Raw genomic sequence first — 15,464 nt, forward strand, 5'->3', positions numbered from 1 at the left:
TGTAAAGACATCAAAGTAGCCGCCATAACAAAGATGTTTTTTCTGAAAAAAGAAAAAAACTAAAATCGAAGTATCCCATAATTAAATACTCCTTTTCCTATATTTCATAATTCCCTTGTATAGAACTGCCCTATTAGGAGGCATCATGTCCTCTTTCGGCCCATGCCTCCATTTCTGAACATTCTTCATCACCCAAATTTCCTCAGCTTTGATCCGTTGCAGCCTTATCTTAATCATTTTATCACCTTTACGACAACTATTGTTTCTCAATGCTTCTTTTGCAAACCGCACCTTCTTCTTTGCTTGATGTTTCTCTGATCCTAGCAAACGCAAATGAAAACTCTATGACATAAGCTTTTAATTTCAAGTACATAAGGAATTTAGAACTAAAGTGGAAAAGAAAATGGTAATTTAAAGTTGAAATTAAGGAATGGAAATGGGACCACACAAATTCTTTTGGCCATGTGCGTTTAAGACACCACCCATTTCACACTCAAATATATCCATGAACTTAGATAGTATACGTTTATGGACTTGATGAACCGAGAAGGCCATGCTTCCAGATACAGCAACCACAGCCATGAATCCTAATCTCATGGAGTCCTCCATCCTTTTTGTGTCTTTGTTATTTGACAATCAAACTTTGGATTGGAATATATATGGATATAAACATAGACATTTACAAGTATTCATTCAAGAAAAGAACATACACACTGGTAGGTAGGAAGAAAGAAAGGAATAATCATTTTGTAGAGTAGAGGTAATAAAATGATTACGAAGGAGAAAAGAATATAGGGAAGGACATATCACGATCCTTTGTTGTTGGTGCATATATATATGGAACACAAGAAGGGTGGTAGAGAAAAACCATCTTCACAACACAAGAATTTTTTTAGTCAACTATTTTAAACACGAAATTCCAACAAATGCACTGACGCCAAGTTAGGAAAAACAAAGACTTTTTTATTTTTGTCAAAAGGAAAGTCCTTAAATAGTGAAACTAGAAGACTGGCACCATGCAAATTGCTGGGACACCCAGCATAATAACATGTGAAATTTTAGTTTTGTCCTTTCATAGGTAGGAATCCAACTTGTGATTTTTAAGTTATTAACATAACGTTCTATTTCATAGGTAGGAATCAAATTTGTGATTTTTAAGTTATTAATATAACGTTCTAATCAACTGAGCTAATAAGTTAATTATGTAATAAAATAATTAATGTCACTATATATATAACATTAAAATTTTTAATATATATTTAATGTACATGTAAATTTACATAATAAATTATTTAACAATTAATTTTTATCTAATAATTAATTTATTTATATATGTACATTTTTATGAAACCTATGATTTTTATTCATAATTTATATATGTCAACAAATTAATTATTAAATCAAAATTAATTGTCACAAAATTTATTATGTAAATTTACATGGGTATTAAATATACATTAAAAAATTTAATGTTATATATAACGATATTAATTATTTTATAACATAATTGATCTATTAACTTAATTGGTTAAAATATTATATTAATAACACAAAAGTCACGTTCAATTCCTGCTTACCGAAGGACAAAATTAGAATTTCACATGGCTGGTTGTAGCAGCAATTTGCATGGTGACCAAAGGAAAAACCCTTGTTAATTTTGGGTCCATAGAGTGGCTGCTGGATTAATCTTTGGGTTTCTCTATCTTGAATATAACGATTTTATCTGCAAGTGTTTCTCTATATTCACCATTCAGATAGATTTGCCTATGTAAGATGGGTAAATTAATACAATAAACTCACAATGCTTAATTTAAACTGATCCGGCTTTATATTCTTTCCTACTCTAGAATATTAGGATATGATTCTCTTAAACAAGGAAAAACACTTTAATTAGTACCTTACGGATCTTATATATATATATATATAGTCAATCAAGACTAATCGTTGCATGACAAATATTGTCTCTTCTTATTTGTAACATGATCATATCAAGAAGAGAATACAAGCCCCTAATCCTCTTACAAACTGTGTACAGGATCAACTTGTTGAAATAGTCAAACTACAAATGGACTATGTTTGCAGTTCAAATATTATTAGCCAAACTATATATATAGTCACATCACTAATTAAAAAATTCAAAAGTGAATAAATATTTGTCATTAAATCATATCCTGAATATTCAAGTTCAAGATTAAAATATACAAGTCATATTTTTTTAAAAAGGTCATAACTTTTAAAATAGTCATCATATAAACATCAAATTCTAATCATCCATGCATTATATATATCACGCCAGTCATCTGAAGTCACAAGCCACAATTAACAGACAATGATGCTCTCCACTTATTATTACAACCTTTCCTTACATACTACACATTGCTTAAGTTAAAAAGGTGAATCGTGAGAGGCTGAGAGCAACATGATACTGTCTCACTAACACTTATTTAGACCCCAAAATAGGTAACTAATGGTTTGGGCTCCCAAAGACATTAAAAACTGAAAACGAAAGATCAGAATAACAATAAAGTGAAAATTTCCAATCATACACATGTATTCATTTATGATTTTTCTGAACAGACATTTTTGTATGTATCTACCATAATACAAATGTATAAAGAATAATCAGGGTAATATTATAAAACTAAATAATTTTTTTAATAAAATGTCTACGTTATCTACAACTCACACTCACAGGCTCAGACTTGCTGAAAGTTCCAAGTGCACCTTTCAACGAATACGGTTCACATGAGCAAATGGATCAGTGCTAGCTGTTGGTGCAGGTTTGGAAGCCTGTGCAGTCCCAAAGACATTCCAAAATCTCAGTGTCTCGTCCCCTGCTGCAGAGGCCACAGTACACCCGTTTGGACTTTGTGCCATATACAACACCCTGGAGGTATGACCCTTGAGCTCTGCCATCTTCAGCATTGAAGGGTATTTCCAAAGAGCGAGCTGGTTCTGGGTGAAACCATGAGAGCTAAGCAACTCACGCTCATTCTTGCTCCACAGCAGAGCGCACACTTGTGAGCCTGTGTCAACAGAGTTCAAGCACGCCCCTGTATGAGTGTTCCAGAACTTAATGCAGTGATCACCCCCACCTCCACCAGAAGCTAGGAGATTTGCCTGGAATGGACACCAAGCTAGTGCCTTCACGGCAGCTCTATGCTCCTCAAACCTGTGAAGCCAATGGGTCGGTGAATTTGAAGAAACCATAGTCCTGTCCCATATGTGAATAACATTATCGTTGCCACCACTCGCCAATTGTTGTCCCGAGGGAGACCACCTGAGCCCACAGATTTCCTGTTGATGTCCCCTGTAAGATTCAACAATGTGATGCCTCACTCGAACATCGTTGTTAACAATCCTACCATCCATCCCTCCTGTTGTGAGGATATGATTGTTCCAAGACAGTGAACCCACTCGTGCTTGGTGTCCACCCTTCAGTGTTCTTAGCTGCAGTTATCAAATCAAACCATAACATCAGATTGCATAAAAAGAAAGTAATTGTTATATGGTTTTTGGAGCAATTATTACAATAACAAAAATCTTATCACACTAGAGGAAAATAATTATTACAAAAAATGAACAATTTTTAACTATGTGATCATTCATACTTGGATGACAGTGTTACAAAACATTACACTAAAGGTCAGCATACTATTCTAATTAAATTCTACAAAAAAGTTTGTTAAAAAAGGTATAAAATTTACCAGCCTAGAAGCATGAGAATCCCAGAGCTGAACATGAGAGTTGTTCAAACCAATGGCTACATGGCGTCCATCGGGGGCCCAGGCAACACTTGTAACCGGTCCATCTTCCTCATCCACAGTGACAAGTTCAGCAGTGGAGCTATCAGAGGCATTCCATAGATACACCGTGTTTCCAAGGGCAATGCTCAGAACATCGCCGCTGCCCCAGTCCAACAGATTCAAATAATAATCATCCAGTATATCGGGAGCATCCAGCGTCTTCTCCGAACTCTGAAGACCATTTACACAAACAGTTAGAACACAATTTCAAAGTTCAAGTGTATGATTAGTAAACTTGCAGAATTTTCATTTTGACCTACCTGAGGAATGTACCGTCTTGGCTTAGAGGAATTAGGAGGAGGAGGAGGAGGGTTTAGGATGGAACTGGGAATGAGTTCAACCGGCGTTCGGGGTTTGTTCTTAAACGCCAAGATTCGAGTACGATTCATGTTGAAAGCCTCAGCGAGTTGCTTCTGGTATGCTTCTCGGGACGGTGATGTCACCACAGGGTTCTCTTTCTCTTTGCCCTTCTTATTCCCCTCTGTGAGCATGTAGTGCGCGTAATCGAAGTCCATCGCAGAGCGATTAGGAATAAACCTGTCCAACTGTTTCCGAAATTATAAAAAAAAAAAAGTGAACAAAAAATTCTCAATCTAGGGTTTTTCTTTTTTACTTTCTTTATCGAGAAATTAAAATAGAGAGAGAGAGGTTAGGGTTTACATTTTCCTGAGAATTCTTTCTGCGGAAGAGGCGATCTTGGAAGGAGAATCGGGACTTGATCTTGGAGGGAGAAGAACTCCACGATCCCACGTCCATGGTTGGAGAGGGAATATGAAGAAGGTGGTGATGAGCAAAAGAAACCCTGCAAAAATGAAAAAACAAGTAAATGGGGAGCGATAAGAAAGAAAGGAAATAGAAAAAACAGAGAGAGGAGAATGAGAATGAAAATGATGGTGGGGGTGGTTGATTTTCCGGTTCAGTCACAGTTAGTTTAGATCAGAGAAAGCGATCATTCGAATTTCGATCAATGAGTAGAGTAGTGGAAGAAGAAAGAATAGTAACATGCCATGGACAGAAAAACAGGGTTTCGTTTTATATGTGAAGTAGCCGTTGGAAGTGGTATGACGGAAATACCCTTAAACCCCTTACTAACGTCGTTTTGCAACGGTGGTAGATTGGCTCAAATTGATACGCCAGCATCTTTCGCGGGTTACTAATATTATCACCCATCTTTTTCTTATTTTTTAAAAATAGTTCTGACATAATTTATCATTTAATGCATGTATAAAATATTAATAATATAATTATTTTAGGATTCAAATATATTTTTAATGTTTAATTTTTTTTTAAAAAAATTAGTCTCTCTTTAATTTCTTTTGTTTTTAATCTATACATTTTATTTAGAAACCCTAAGCATATTTTAATTATACAAAATAAATAATAAAAATTAGGTTAAACATCTAATTTACTCCCTATATTTATTTGTTGCATATTCTCATTTTGGTCCATCTACGTACATAAAAACTTATTATTAAATCAGTTCCTACTTCCTATTATGAATGCACCACATACAGAAGACTAAATTAATAATGCCCCACATAATAATGAATTTATAGTAAACTCTATTATCAAATTTATAATTTAGACTTAGAGCCTAATAAACGGTATAAAATCAGTTTGTAATGTAAAGATTATCCAAACTTCACAAGAAATATATTGATGATGTCCTTAGTCGATGTTAAATCTCAACAATAGAAGCAGTGGGTGGACTCATCTTAAATTTAAATTGATCACAGAGATAAAAGTAGATTAATAGTTCATGTTTATTCTTGAAACTTGACTAGTATAGTAGGTGGCATAACCAACTGAAGTTCTTAATACTTAAAAGTTACAATTTACTACTAATATGTTGCACAATCACCTTTAATTCTTAACTACCAGAGTTGCGAGCTTGAGTTAATGAAACAAATCTAATAAGAAGGGTTATACATCCGAAGAAGTTAAATAATTTCAAAAGGCATCTTCTCTAAACTCTCCTTATATTGATGTGCGTGTGATAAGATTCAGCATGATTTTGTTGCTTCAACATGCTAAATGAAATAATACATGAGATTAGACAAATTGAGTGCAATTCACTTGGTAGTTGTCCCTTACATATGATACAATTATGAGTTGTCATTCAATATCAATTTTCTTAATTTCCAGCTAGAAGTTTCATCCGCCGCAAAGAAAGATATGCCAATAAACGGTAACCAAAAACCATGGCTGTCAGAGCAGCAACCTCTGTGAATCCACTGTCAATTCTGATCCCATCAATGGTAGGTGTAATGTGTTCATATTGAACCTTGAGCAAAAGTTTATACGTATGGTAGTTGAAAGATATGTAGCGAATCCATGATATAAATATGGGGACTTTCTGTCAAATTTAGAAAGCAAGAGTCAGTAGCATTTATAACATTTACAAAATTTAGATGAGGTTTCTCATATTCATTGTTTTCAAGTTCTTATATGAAATTATGGCATTTTTTTAATATTCAATAGCTTCTATTAATTGCGAATATGTTTTGATTTTTTTAATCACATGTCATCTGAGTTCTGACTTAAAGTCCAATAAGTCAAATTGTTCCCTTAAACAAATTTATTGAGCATATGTCAGAAAATGAGGATTTTGTATTCCAATAAAAAAAAAAACTCAATTAAATTTACCTTCACAAAAAAACCTCCAGCCAGCATGAAAGTCATCACAGTTACTGAAGCCAAAGTTGTTGCCCTTTTTAAGTCCATTAGTGTAGCCCCAATAGCAAGTCCAAGACCCTGCTTTCACAAGCAGTCGTAATTAGAACTATAGGCCATTTTGTTTTATGTTATTTTCTTTCTTAATAGTTGGATTATGAGATACAATGCATACCTGAGCTGCTATGATGCAGAGAAAAACGGTAAGAATACTAAAGAAAAAACGCCCTGAACCGAGTCTCAAATTGGCCATGAAATAAACAACAAGGAGGAAAAACACTGGTAGCACCAGGTCTAGTAGAAGGTCACTTGTAGTTCTGGCCACGAAATATGCACTTAGTCTGTACATATCGGTTGTTCGTTCCTTAGTCAGCATAGCTCTCTCTTGAGGAAATGTGAATATAGCAGTGAAGACAGGAAAGAATCCCCAAAACACAGCAATAAAGAAAAGCAGTCCTGCCTGCAGTGAAGAATGAAGATGTTAGCATGCAATATGTTTATGCTTTAAGTTGGAATCTGATTATGGCCTTTTAAGAATAGGGGGTTAGGCTCTTGGAAAAAATAGTTTACCTGGTCTTGCAAACCTTTTGGTGTTTTAGCATCTGATTGCCACCAGAGTAATCCTAAGATGACTGCAGTGGCTAGAACTTGGGTGATTCTCAACCAGCTAAAGTAGTCATGCCTCCGTTCTCTGAATCCTCTAGAAAATAATATGGAAAATTGCTCAAACCAACTTGCTCCCCACTGTCTTTTACAAGAACAAACCTTAGACTTCAGTTCTTCATCAAGGGGGACAGGAATCATTAGCTTTGTCTTCTCTATTTCTGCAACTCGAGAATCATATGCCTCCACCAGATACTGTTAAAATTCAAATGTTTTTGATGTGAAAATTATACTCTCAAGTTTCTTTTCCAATTAAAGGATATCAAAACTAATAATGAGAATTTACCTCTTGTACAACTGAAGCTGATGGTTTCCCATTGGATGTTTCAGCTTCAGCATTTCCCATCTGCACTTTATCCTTTAACTCTGATGGCACAGAAATATCATTTACGTTTCCATTTGCAAGGTCTAATAAAAACTCTGCTGGGTTCATGGCAATAAGAGGTGCACACCCTATAAACTGGAAATAGTCCATGGCATCAGATGCTTTTCCAAAGTAAAGCAAGCTCCCTTTTCCTAGAAGGATCAACTTATCAAATTTATGAAAGAGTCTGCTTGACGGTTGATGGATTGTTGTCACTACGGTTTTACCAGCCTGGTATAAGACTAAAAGGTTAGTGATAAACTCAAATTGGACCAAACCATAGTCTAGACTAACATCTTTCCATGTCATGAGTTTAATGACTAACTGTATCACCGGTGATGTTACAAGAATCAAATTGTTAAGGATTCTATTGTCAAGAAAAAGATGGTCAACTAGACTCAATAACAGTAGATATAATAAGTGATATGACACAATAAAAAAAGAGACGAAGAGAAATAAGGGGAATCAAAATGAGTGTTTGTAATGGAGGACTGTCCATATATTATTGTTGCAGGTATGATGAGTTATATAATGTGATAAGAAAAGAGAGAAATAAGAGGTGTCAAATAGGTGTTTGTAATTAAGGGGCGCCAATATATCATCTTAATACTACTAACCTAAATGAGTAAAATTTAGAAAGTTTAATTCTTTCTGAGTTATTTGAATGAGATCTAAGACTTTTTTCTTTGATATAATGTTTGTAAAACAAACTATAACATTCATTAGTAAGTTCAAATTGGGGTGGTTGGATGCTAGTTCATTTAACTCAAAGGGAAGAATGAGGGCAAATACCTCTGCTATGTCTTGTAGCATCTGAACTATCCTCAAGGCTGTTGTAGAATCCAAACCAGAAGTTGGTTCATCAAGAAACAGAAGTGAAGGGTTGATTATGATCTCATTGCCAATACAAACTCGCTTCCTCTCTCCACCAGATATTCCTCGAACATAGGAACCTCCTATCATAGTGTCTTGGCACCTGTTTTCATACACCCGAATTATACTGATTGGCTTTTATAATTAATATATAAAATTTATCACTCACAAGGGCTCACAGATGATTATGACTTTGCTCATAATGATTGAGACACTATTGTCATGGATTGAAGCATTTACCTCTCCAATCCCAGCTCTTCAATGACTTCTAAAGCTCGTTTTTCCTTTTGCTCTTTCCTTAATGTATTTGGCAATCTTAGGAGGGCTGCATAAGTCAATGTTTCTTTTACAGTAAGGTGAGGAAACAGAACATCATCTTGTGTCACGAATCCAATCCTGTCAAATGCATGTTTCATGTAAGTATGGTATAAACCAGATAGTTAGATTTTTTTTTTATTATTATTATCTGATGGCCTCTATATTTGTCTCAGACCATGTAAAAAGTTGTCATCAAAATCGATATAAAAGAAAATTCTAACCATCAAAATTGTGGGGCTACCATAACCACAATTTCCATCTGATTGACTCTTGATTAAAAAACCTTTGATCGTATAAAAGTCAGCGAGCTTTCCAGCTACATTTATAATATTTGACTTGTTAAGAATTCAATCTATGTATTTTAACTTTTAAGTACCTTCCCAGTTTAGGTACAGATAGTTATTAGTAGGATTTTTACCTGCTCTTTAGGAACTTGGAATAAGGTTGATCATTGTAAGTGATAGAGCCACCAATTGTGCATTGAATCAACCTTCCTCCTAGCAGATTTAACAAAGATGTCTTTCCACTTCCTGAAGGACCCATCAATGCTAAAACTTCCCCAGGATTTACAGAACCAGTGATCCCCTTCAAGATATCCTTCTCCTTAGTTGTAGTTATGCCTTTCATCACTAACTTGTAGGTTACATCTGTGAACTGCAGAATAAGAATTTATCTCAATCAGCGGGATCCATCACAAACACACATATAACTTAAAATAAAGCACAAAAGTAAACTCAATGCACGAAGGCATTTTTTTTTTCTAAAAGATTTTGTCTAACTAGTCATACTCATACCCTTTTTTTCTCAGCCAAACCATGTTATTAAGCCTCACATATAGCTAAATCCTCGAAGCCAGAAAGGTTCCAATCTTGAACCTAGGTCTTTCAAGCGTTTGAGAAATAAAACTAATGTGTTGATGCCCTGTCGGAGGCATCAAAAAAGAAAAATTCAGAAAATTTTAGTACCAAGTTAGGCATATGTTGTACTTGTATCTACTGTATTACTAATCATTTATGGGGTAGTCTTGTACATTGACATCACATGAAATGAAACTTTGTACAAGACTGAACCTGACCATGCTATATTGATAGCCATGTAACATGTTCTATTGGCGGCGTTGATCGCTAAATGAAGCTTCATCGTTGCCTGCCCAAATACATATATAGCACTAAATCAAACTCAAGCTCTATTGAAGGTTTGAACAGTACTGGCAGAGGTAGGTGCAGGCAGGGAATGAAGAGGAGCATAGTTAATTTTTGATACATAAAATGTATATATATTACCTTTAGATATATTGGCAGAGTAGGTTCCGTCTGAAACTTTGGCTTAGGAGTTCCAGCTTCAATATCCTCCGCTGCAATATACATAGTAACCCTTTTTATACAATTCATTCACTAGGAGGGAAAAAGAATGGCCTTCATGCAAGAGCACCAGGCAGTTAATTAATAAGTAGCTTCATATATTGCAGTATTTTACTATAAATTAGAAAATGCATGTTCATGACTCATGAGTATGGGTTGCTCAAACAAACACACGGTAATATAAGTGAAGTTGATTTTTCAAACTGTGCACATGATGCTTGAAGTTTCAAAGGGATCATATATATATCATGTGTACTGCATGATTCCATATAGTTAAGGCATACAGGACAAAAGTTGATATAGAGCACTCACTAATTGTGACACTTGATAAAGTAAGTCAAGCTAATTCGACGCAGTGGTGAATAAAAATCAAGCCGAAATTTAATGAAGGGGCCCAAGAATGAGACAACATGCTCTCCCACAAAAAAGGAAGACTGGGTCCAGGTACAACCTAGCTAGTTGTAGTTGGGGAATTATGGGGACCAAGATAAAGATGAGTCATATCCCCCGCATTGTTAGTTATAAAGATAAAGATGGGCACAAGATAGTCAACAAGTTCGAAAAAATACAAAAGTAGTGAATGAAAGTGTCAGTTTGTGGTAAAATATTTACATTGGATTGTAATATTCAATTTTGTTATTTAAATAATTTAGATGCATATCAGAATTTTAAAATATATTTTATTTTATTTTAATACAGAGAAACCTAAACCAATCAAATTAATATCAATCCAGCTAGTAGAATCAACCTAATGGTAAGAGAGTTTAAATAATTTGTATAAGATTATACTTCGTTAATGTCATTATTACACAAACAAAAATCAAATTTCAATCCATTGGTTTGATAAAAAAAAATATTAAGAATATATTGGTTTATAGCATATTTGGAAACATGTTGACAAATAAAAAATCATATGTTAAATATGAAAGCTATAATAATTACTAGCATTTCGAAATGAAAAATCATATGTTAAAGGTGAAACTAATTAAGCATGCCATTAGTATACTAAGTTAAAAATATTGTTTTCATACAAGACTACAAGAGTGTAACATATCATTAATGCTTCTTAAACAAATGTTACCCATTTTCTAGAATTTTAGTTTGAGCATAAGTCATGATCAAAGAAATAAAATAGTGACGTGAATGCAGTCTAGGGAGAAATAGACGTACACAGAGCATGCATGAAATGAAATGATAATTATCGTAATTAATTAGAACCACGTTACTATGTAGGTGTGAATGTGTGATGATAGGGGGACCATAACTAGGCACAAATACAAGTGGTTTATAAGAGATCATATTTTGGATTTTTAATCATATTTTCTGTGGATCCCGTAGTGTTATATTAGTCTGATGTCTTAAATTTTTTATTTCAATAATAAATCTTATTTTGAGATCTTAAATCATTTTTTATAGATTCCAGGAGGGATCCATCTTGTAATATTTATTTATAAATTATTTTAAAATAATAAAAAATAAATAATTATATATTTTTAAATTTCAAAAAATTTATAACGAAAATACAAAATTTATTAATAATTAAAATAAATCATGTCAAGCTATAGTAACCATAAAAAAAAGGGCAAAAAACTATCATGCTTGATAAAAATAGAAATAGAAACTATTTTGCATGATAAAAATAAAAAAGAAACTATTTACACGTTGGAAATATATATATATATATATATATAATTTTATTTTTTGAAAAATAGTGTCGATCATGGTTTTTATAAAAAAAAAAAAAATCAGATCCCTACGTGGAATGAATCTTAGGAAAATCAGATGAAACTAAGATTTCTCTCCAAAAATCAGTATCGGAGATGATGACAAGCACAGTAAATGTGACTCTGTGAGTCACTTGTTATCTGGACCGTTATTCACGAGTTTGCGCTGAGAGGTTGTTAGTTGGTTTGGACCCGACTAAGACACCTCCACGTAACCGAAAACAGGTGAGTCTAATAAGACACGACACTGCCAGGATACAAGTCAAGAGAGGTTCAATTTTACGATATATATATATATATATATATATATATATATATATATATATATATATATATATATATATATATATATATATTTTACTAAGCATAAAATTAAGAATTCGATAGGAAAAAGAAGAAAGAAATGCACATGTTCTATGGGTGTTGAGCCTTTTAAGTTTTAACCAGAACTTACATGCAAATATTATAGATCCAGTTAAACTTTATGAGACTACGACAGTACGACATGGATGTTTTATATTATTTGTTTATTACTCTTTTACATTAATTTTTGTTTTTGTTTTTATAAATGATCTATAATAATGCATACATTTAAACGTGTACTATTTTATTTTTATTTTTGGATCAATAAATATATATGCAAAACTAATATATCATATTGCAAACATCAAAACTCTGTTCTAAAACAGAATCGATTAATTTGGATTATGTTTTAAACCCATTATTGAATCTTTCACTAGGTTTTTGGTTAAATTAATCAAATCTCTTGGCTATCAAGGGAAAAATGTTAGTATAAAAGCAGGTTCTTGAGCTTGATTGTGTGGAAATTTAAGTTGAAATGCGAAGTTTATATTGTGTTAGTTACGTCTTTGAGACAAAAAGAAAGCGTTCTTCTTTGTTCTTTTAATCATTGGGATGGACCAATTAGCTTCACATCGCTTCCGTAGTACCAAACTACCAATGCCCCGCCAAATTATGAATAAGTCAAACTAACTGTCTTTCCTGTGTCTGTTTTAAGTTTTTACTTTTATATGGCTTTTTTTTTATCAATTTAATTAAAAAAAATTGGTTGATATTTCTGCATCCTTTCCTTTTATATATCTTTTTCTTAGCTATCGCATTGTTTATTTTTTCCTTCTTATTTTTCTATTATTCAATCTAATGTATACGCTTGAACCAGCTGTTAAATTATTTTTTATGAATTTTTCTATAATTAGTTTTAGCTTATTGTTAGTGCTTGATAGTATAAAAATTATATTCATATTTAGTGATATATTGTCAAATTTGCAATAAATTTATATATAATTATTGTTAATAAAAAAATTGCACTTGTCTTTAGTGAGTTTAGTATTAATTCCATGTAATTATTAACGAATTTATTATCTCATAGCTATTAACGTGGCCAAACTTATTAAGTATGTTGTCAATAATTAAAAAGTAAAAATATATACTAACGATACATCAAAATTAAATTCTTCATTTATTTGTATAAAAAAATATAAGTTTGTAATTTTAAAAAATAAAAATATTGAGAATCAAATGGAAAAGCAATATTGCTTCATTTTTTTCTTCATCACACAAAGGTTACTCTTTTAATTCTGGATGCACACGTGTTGTCATTTTTAGAAAAGAAAAACAACTAATCACCCACATATCTGAAGTGTTATAATAATCAGTGGATTGGGAATCAATTTGGACCTTTGATTAATTATTTTAAATGATAAATTTATCTTATATAATTAAATTTAACAATTTTTAGTGGTGGGGTTATTGTAAACTGCTGGGGATCACATTGTTCTTATCATCAATATAGCAAGCCTTAATCCCAATATATATTTTTGTGGTTAACTACCCGTAACGACACAAAAGCAAGACAAGTTTTTGAGCATTCCTAACCGTCTGTTCTTTAAAGGACGGAAATTAATTATAATCTCAAACAAAACGTACCATATCAAATTAAACTCGTGAACATTTTAGAAAGCGTATGATCATGTAAGCCATTCACCTCATAGGCTAGCTGAAGATATGGCAAAACTTCCCTCTAAGTAAGAAAAATAAATATATCGCTAATTATTAATTATTAGATTATATTTTAATAAGTCATAACAAAATTTAATTAATTAATTTTAGTGAGGAGCTACTGACGGCTAAATTAGCATTATGTCAATACAAAAAAGAAAATAAAAGATGCTAATTAAGAGTTATGAGTGTGTGAATTTACTTACGGATATCATCGTCGCTGAATGGTTTGGAATCGGCGATTTCATCAGGAGGGAGAGTGAAGCCGGTGAAGGAGAATGAGAGGCCCAAGCTGGCGCTGGAAGCTCGGCTAAGAGCCACGCCGCTGCCAACCTCGTCCACCTCAACCTTCAACTGAGCGCTCCTTGCCTTCCTTATGTATGTGTTTCTCCCACCACCGCCGCCACCCGGCGATGGCGCCGCCGTCATCCTCCAGCTCGATTTCCTTGACAGGGCTCCACCGCCCTCCGCCGACGGTGGCGACTTCTCAGCTGTCGTTGCCACCGTCTCCACTGCTAGCTGATCCGATTTCGTTCTCGCTAAGCTAGACGACGTACTTGCATTTTCCATGCTCCCCAGTCACCACCACCACCACTGTATTCATCAAAAAAATAGAATAAAATTAAACTAACATTTTACACATGTCTTAATTATACCCAAACAAACAACAAAATGAATGAATTTACTTATTAATAATACATTAAACTGCACCTTTATTACGATCTATAAATGTTGCTACAAATTTAAAGACGGAGAAAGATGAAGAAGACATAAGGATAACACCGAGGCTGGCTACAACTAGTTTAGAGCAAAGATATACCGTACGTTTGTGAAATTACGAGTGAGAGAGATCAGAGATTCTTCGTTTGGTACTCCCATCAGTAGTAGGAGAAGATTGTTTGCCATGATAAACTAATTAGATAATTAAACTATAAATGATGATATGAGAAGATTGTTTCCTATGATAATTAAGCTAATCAAATAATTAAACTGTAGAAGGATGATATGAGAAGATTTTTGCAGGCTTTTTTTATCTTACCGTAAGTTTTTTTCTTCCTATGAAAAAGGAGTAACCAGCAAAGAAGGATCAGAAGGAATTTGCGGGATTATATGAGAATGGAATAGTTCTAGACCGTAGTTATCCAACTTATAGCCTATACCAAACATGTGGATTGTGGAGCGTTCACCCTTTTTATAACGGTCAGTACTAAGAGCCAGGAACGAAAGTACTAAACTACCCTTCTATTTCCTAGCTAATATCACCTGCTCTTATAATTATTGCATATCTGTGATAAGCTAATTAGGCTAATTATGTACTCCAGTTGTCCTCAGGGTCGTTGATGCTGGTTGATCAGGAGAATTGCAACGGGTTATGGTATGGCCATAAAAGTTACTAGGCACGTGATATGGTACACAGTACACACAATTCGTGTTGGTACGCGTTTAGTCTCGCCTTTTTATTACATTATTATTAATTACAAGTAGGATAATAGAGAATTATATAAATAAAAGACCCTCATGGAATTTTTCAAGCAGGGGCTTCCCTCTTCACTGAAACTTGAGAAGACGCTAGAATAATGGAAGAATTCAAGCTATGAAGAGATCGAGCAGTAGAATGGGGTCTGGAAAATTATGTTTTTGAGGTGGACTCGCGCGGAGGAAC

At 33.6% G+C, this 15,464-nt stretch overlaps 3 protein-coding genes across 5 annotated transcripts; all 3 read right to left on the reverse strand.

Moving 5' to 3' along the window:
* On the reverse strand, nt 1-684 carry LOC121174614 (uncharacterized). Its single transcript, XM_041014163.1, has 2 exons — nt 525-684; nt 1-320 (listed from the first exon to the last, which is right to left on the reverse strand). The coding sequence occupies exons 1-2, from the start codon at nt 607-609 to the stop codon at nt 82-84; spliced, it is 324 nt and encodes a 107-aa protein (XP_040870097.1). The 5' UTR covers nt 610-684; the 3' UTR covers nt 1-81.
* Nucleotides 685-2,580: 1,896 nt separating this feature from the next.
* On the reverse strand, nt 2,581-4,821 carry LOC100801495 (cell division cycle 20.2, cofactor of APC complex). The gene is made up of 4 exons (XM_003521456.5): nt 4,467-4,821; nt 4,067-4,351; nt 3,708-3,977; nt 2,581-3,450 (listed from the first exon to the last, which is right to left on the reverse strand). The coding sequence occupies exons 1-4, from the start codon at nt 4,560-4,562 to the stop codon at nt 2,728-2,730; spliced, it is 1,374 nt and encodes a 457-aa protein (XP_003521504.1). The 5' UTR covers nt 4,563-4,821; the 3' UTR covers nt 2,581-2,727.
* A 730-nt stretch (nt 4,822-5,551) lies between these two features.
* On the reverse strand, nt 5,552-14,968 carry LOC100802030 (ABC transporter G family member 22). Of its 3 annotated transcripts, none has more exons than XM_003521457.5 (11): nt 14,841-14,968; nt 14,008-14,395; nt 9,981-10,051; nt 9,116-9,351; nt 8,620-8,775; nt 8,299-8,482; nt 7,429-7,737; nt 7,050-7,337; nt 6,655-6,939; nt 6,453-6,560; nt 5,552-6,162 (listed from the first exon to the last, which is right to left on the reverse strand). In XM_003521457.5, exons 2-11 carry the CDS (start codon nt 14,369-14,371, stop codon nt 5,941-5,943), a joined length of 2,223 nt encoding a protein of 740 aa, XP_003521505.1. In that variant the 5' UTR covers nt 14,372-14,395; nt 14,841-14,968; the 3' UTR covers nt 5,552-5,940. The 3 variants fall into 3 exon arrangements, with proteins under 3 accessions (XP_003521505.1, XP_014629414.1, XP_025983695.1); XM_014773928.3 differs by lacking the exon at nt 14,841-14,968 and adding an exon at nt 9,773-9,843 and having other exon boundaries at nt 14,008-14,076; XM_026127910.2 differs by lacking the exons at nt 9,981-10,051; nt 14,008-14,395; nt 14,841-14,968 and adding an exon at nt 9,492-9,716.
* Nucleotides 14,969-15,464: the final 496 nt, after the last annotated feature.

Source organism: Glycine max, chromosome 3 (assembly GCF_000004515.6).
Source record: "Glycine max cultivar Williams 82 chromosome 3, Glycine_max_v4.0, whole genome shotgun sequence".
Lineage (NCBI taxonomy): Eukaryota > Viridiplantae > Streptophyta > Magnoliopsida > Fabales > Fabaceae > Glycine > Glycine max.